Below are 5386 nucleotides of genomic sequence, written 5' to 3'. Positions count from 1 at the left end.
GACTAACAAGACAAGCCTATAGAGAGTTTATAGAACTTCTCGTGGCAAAGCTAATGTGTTTGACACAACAATGCATGCAACACCGTGATTCAATCTTATAAAGCTGCTGGACAGGAAAGGCTGGAAAACAAAAGAACAACAACAAAAAACAGTCACGAAGCCAAGTTGGAGTTGGCAGAGCTGAAGATGCTTAGGGAGTGACCAGAATGGGCAGGATTTAAAATGAGTACGTCAGAGCTGAGGTTGAGCACTTTGGAGAAAAATTAGAGAGCCAAGGCTGAGATAGTTTGGACATGTGCAGAGCCGGGATATTAGCTATACTGGGCAAAGTATGCTGAAACATGGAGCTTCCAGGCAGGAGAAAAATGGGATAAAGACCACAGAGAAGATTCATCGATGTACTGAAGGAGGTCATGCTGTGACGTGACAGACGAAGAAGATTGGGATGGCAGTAGATGATGACCCTTAAAGGTAGCAGTCGAAGGAAAGAGATTGTTATACGATTAATTTAGCGGCTGCAGTATATAAAATTTATATAATCATGTCTAGACTGCTCATCTTCCATAAAGTAAATAAAAACATATCCTGATATCTAATGATTTACTTTCATACTTTAAGCACTTTTTGCACATTTCATTTAAATATTTTTACTTAGGTAAAATGTGAAAAGTATTTGTTTTAAGTGCGAGTACTTCTTTTACCTCAGATGAAAGGCTGTATAAAGCAGCGGTCCCCAAGCCCCGTGAGTCGTTTGGTACCGGGCCACGAGAGTTGAGGCTCAGGTGTGAAAAATATGGTTTTCAGGGTTTTTAATCGGTTTTCAGCGTTATTTTGTTATCGTTTTTATCGTTAACTCGGTTTTCCTGGGTCTTTTCACGTGTGAAAATCGTCTTTTTTTCGGTACCGGTACTAGTTTTATTTTGTTGTATTTATCCGCGACACCTTAAAGGCCGGTCCGTGAAAATATTGTTGGGCATAAACCGGTCCGTGGCGCAAAAAAGGTTGGGGACCGCTGGTATAAAGGATGCCTCTGACCCCTGCAGGGAGCGGAGAGCTTTGTTTAACGCGGCATGTGAAACCATAAGGGGCCACAGGGGGGAGACAAGCACGCACCAACTTAAGTCTTTGAACAAGTGACGCATCCAATTCTGAGAAAACACTCAGGAAACGCGTTCATTTTACATGCAAACGGATGTCCGCCTGTAATTTGTGCAAGACGCCAAAACCTATGCATTGCTTTAAGGCGTTTTTGTGTAGTCACATAATTAACTGAGAGATTTTTGAAGTCAAGAACGTGCGCAGTCACTCATGCCATAAAGTCCCTGCCTGGAAGCCATGCTAAAAACAATCAGCACACGAGCACGTGAACTCTTCCGCCTCGAGACACTCCCAGCAAGCACGCAAACCAATCAACATCAGAAGTGAACAGTTTGACTCTTAACAGTCTTTCCTCATCTCTAATTCTGCCGCTTGCTTTGCTTGCTGTACCGTTAGTAATGTAACCATTTCCACTGTGTCTGGTGTTTTTCCTGGTATTTTTCACTGGTCGAGGTGGCTCACTTTCTCATGCTGCCGTGAGGAGCTGCTGCTGCTGCTGCTGCTGCTGCTCTCCTGCCTGGCTGCGTCCAGCTATGGCGGCCGTGTATAGCGGATCCCATACCTTAAGCAAGGATGATGTGAATTACAGGATGCATTTCCGAATGATAAACGAGCAGCAGGTCGAAGATATCACAATCGAGTTTTTCTACAAGCCGCACACGATAACGCTGCTGACATGCACCGTGCTCAGTTTGATGTACTTCGCGTTCACAAGGTGAGTCGCTCACAGCTAGCGCTCGCTAATGGGTTAGCTTAGCTGTGCTAGCAGGAACAGTGATGCTCAGAGAGCGCCAGGTACACTAGGAGGCTAGCTAACTATAGCGTTATCTTTGCGCACTTACAGTAATTGGGAATGGGTCACATTCTTAATCTGTGAGGTAATTAGACTTTAACCTCGTCAGATAGCAATAATCCATTAGTTATACAATGGCACCAAATAGGGGACTCTGTTTCCTGTGTTGGCATTAGCTACAACAGTGTAACTAGCAAGGGCATGACTCATAATGTTAGATTTAAAGTATTTTTTTTTTGCTTTATAGGATCTCTTTATCAGCTGTTTAGAAGCTTAAAGCAATTTTAAAGAGCATCCACATCACTTTAGTTTTAAGTAGGATGTTAACCATACTTGTAAAAATGTGCCTTTTAACTTAATATAAGCAGTGATACTGAGGTTAACTGACTGTCGCTGAGATTTCAATTTTCTGTTTCCCCTCCCTGTCTGCAGAGATGATGGAAACCCTGACAATAATCTTTGGGTGGGGGTCATTCTGGTCATCTCCTTCTTCCTTGTCATCAGTGTTTTGGCATTTCCTAATGGTAAGACAGCACAATATTATTTCTGTGAAGCTCAGTCAAGTGTGTTTGCATAAAGGACCTTAATTACAGTGGCTTAGAAGGAGCTTCACACACACTTGTGTTTTATAGAACTGTAAATAACACCCTGCTTCTCACAAGAAGATCTGTAGCTAGAAAGAAAGAGGAACTTCAGTAAACACCTTACCATTAGTGAAATAAAATGAACTGCTACCCACATGGCTATTTTCTACCCTATCTGAGAAGTCAAGAGAACTTTGTTACTACATGTCTTTCATGCAGCGTCTTAATATACCTCTCTTTAGGTCCATTCACCAGGCCACACCCAGCGATATGGCGAATAGTCTTTGGTGAGTATTTTTCACACAATCTATCTTTATTCAGATCTTTGGTTTTCCTCTACTAACATTGTGTCCTTCTGTTGCCAAGGTCTGAGTGTTCTCTACTTCCTGTTCCTGGTTTTCATCATTTTCCTCAACTGGCAGCAGGTGAAGCAGTTGATGTATTGGCTGGATCCAAACCTGCGCTATGCCAAAAGAGAGGCAGACATAATGGTGAGCGATGGAGGCTTGCAGCAAAAATCATTTTCCTGTTGATTTACATGCTCTACTTGCGGCACTATCCGAGGGATTATTAATCATTTTAATGAGGCTGCATGCACTTCTGCCTGCAGGAATACGCTGTGAACTGCCATGTCATCACCTGGGAGAGAATCCTGAGCCATTTTGACATTTTTGCATTCAGCCATTTCTGGGGATGGGGTATGAAGGCACTTCTCATTCGAAGTTATGGATTGTGCTGGACCATCAGTATTACGTGGGAACTTACTGAGGTAGAGATGCACACAGCAGATAAGGTTGCCATCGCAAGCTGTCACTTTCTCTCTGCCCGCTGGCCTTTCTTTCTTTGTTTCTCTTGATAACGGTGAAGTTTTCAGGTCATCTAAGCTGGGGATGTCAGTGGTTTATCCTGTGGAGAATTGTGGCGTTTGATTTTACATATTCCTTCAAAATATTGCAGGCTACGTGCATGTATTCTCTACACTATTCTGTTAAATGTTCTTTTTCTGTGTCCATAGCTATTCTTCATGCACCTGCTGCCTAACTTTGCTGAATGCTGGTGGGACCAAGTCATTCTTGATATTCTGCTGTGTAATGGAGGGGGAATCTGGCTTGGCATGACTGTCTGCCGCTTTTTGGAGATGAGGACCTACCACTGGGCCAGTATTAAGTATGAGTTTATGTTGTGGGATGTGTTTACAGCTATGTCTAAACTTTTATCCTCTTTTGCACTAAGTTATATTGTAGATAAGATTCATAAATTGTTTTGAAAGTAACCCCACATCTTTATCAAGGGGCATTGGTTTGAAAGATTCATGTGATGGTATTGCTTTCATGTAGCTTTGTCTGCTAACATTAACATAATACTTACTGAAAATCTATCTGCATTCCTTTGAAACCCTCCTTCTATGCTTTCCATCCAGGGACATCCACACCACCACAGGGAAGATCAAACGAGCCGTGTTGCAGTTCACCCCTGCAAGCTGGACCTATGTACGCTGGCTTGACCCAAAGTCTTCTCTGCAGCGAGTGACGGGCGTCTACCTGTTCATGATCATTTGGCAGGTGGGTCCGTGAGAAATCTGCTTTTGTCGTCTCATGGTGACTTAGTGATGACTAGTCAGAGATCATCCTGTGTGCTCTGCCGTCTAAGTCCTGGCTAATCTAATTGGCTGCAATCTAAAACCTATCCCACATGTACCCACATAATGCTCAAGTGTCCTGCTGGCTGCATGTTAAAAGCTTATCCCATGAGAATGAGACAGGCTGAACTACTTGGGAGCATTTTATGAAAATGAGAAAACGATGGAGAATTTAAGTTAGCTTCATTGCTCTCCCCTGGAAAGTCGAGTATAGCTGCCAAATTTTCTAGCCACAGGCTGCCAGGGTGATGAAAGCTAAAGGCTGGTGTTCCTCCACTTTTTGTGTTTGGTGATGAAACGGCACCATCCTCCACTTTCTCTCTCTCAGCCAGTTGAGAACTCTCTTGAGGCCTTAAATAGTAATTAGCAGTCTTTTAGAATTAGTTGAAGAGCTTGCGCATGGCACAGCTGTATTCCACATGGTGACAGTTGAGCTGCTCTTCACTAAATTCAACCACACAGGCTCCTGGCCAAATGAGTGAAAAAACATTGCTGCGGGTCCTCCGCCTCATTATCTGCCAATGCAGGCTTTTACAAAGGCGCCCTCTAAATGCACTGCTGTGACTGTTGCCAAACTCTTAAGTGTGACTTGCATTGGGAGAGAATTTTTTTTATGGTGTCCTTAATTCAACCCAAAATTAGTTCACTAAATGTTACAGTTTTCTGAAATGAGTAAGCAGTGCAATTGTTATAAATATTCTCCCACCAGCGTGACCAGATTCCTGTGTTGATGTGGGACTGTGCAGTGTTTTTATTACTTGTCCCACATCTTCAGATAGTGTCCCACAGTTTGACTACTTCTGCAGGACATGCACTTATGTCTGGTTTTTACCCCGTGGATACAAAGGGAAGGCTTTTTACTATATTCACAAGATATATTTAGTTTTTGTGGGGGTTTTGCTGAAAAATGTTTTTCAGTTTTGCGTGGGTGGTTTAATACAAAGTGAAGTGAGGCAATATATGGGTATTTTTGGATTAGAAAATAGCCAAAATTGTCAGATATGGCTCAAAAAAGTATGCCAATTTATGGACACATACAGCCCGAAATAAAATTTAAAAAAGTGTTAAGAGAAATAAAGTTAACAGAGAAATAAAATTGAAGGTGTTCAGATTACCTCTCAGTACTGTTGCTGTTTTCCCACTTTATTCCCCACACAGACACAGTGTTTGCCTCACATTTAGTTTGTTGTGATGTGGTCCTCCCACCTACAACAAAAAACCGTGGATGATATTGTTTGTCTGAATAATTACCTGAACAATGATAAAATATAC

The 5386-nt window shown here is 42.3% G+C and overlaps 1 protein-coding gene across 1 annotated transcript in view; it reads left to right on the top strand.

The window, feature by feature from the left end:
• Positions 1–1205: 1205 nt before the first annotated feature.
• The window catches only part of ptdss1a (phosphatidylserine synthase 1a), a 9399-nt gene continuing 5218 nt past the window's right edge, over positions 1206–5386 (top strand). The window contains exons 1-7 of the mRNA XM_005738494.2: positions 1206–1813; positions 2324–2415; positions 2718–2762; positions 2842–2966; positions 3086–3244; positions 3491–3642; positions 3896–4037. Of these exons, the coding sequence (XP_005738551.1) occupies positions 1632–1813; positions 2324–2415; positions 2718–2762; positions 2842–2966; positions 3086–3244; positions 3491–3642; positions 3896–4037 (897 nt within the window). The 5' untranslated portion in view covers positions 1206–1631. The remainder of the gene's footprint in view (positions 1814–2323; positions 2416–2717; positions 2763–2841; positions 2967–3085; positions 3245–3490; positions 3643–3895; positions 4038–5386) is intronic.

Source organism: Pundamilia nyererei, unplaced genomic scaffold, assembly GCF_000239375.1.
Source record: "Pundamilia nyererei isolate P.nyererei 1_Seehausen unplaced genomic scaffold, PunNye1.0 scaffold00084, whole genome shotgun sequence".
Taxonomy (NCBI): Eukaryota; Metazoa; Chordata; class Actinopteri; order Cichliformes; family Cichlidae; genus Pundamilia; species Pundamilia nyererei.
The sequence above is the reverse complement of the archived record's forward strand: the minus strand, read 5'-3'. Positions and strand labels throughout refer to the sequence as shown.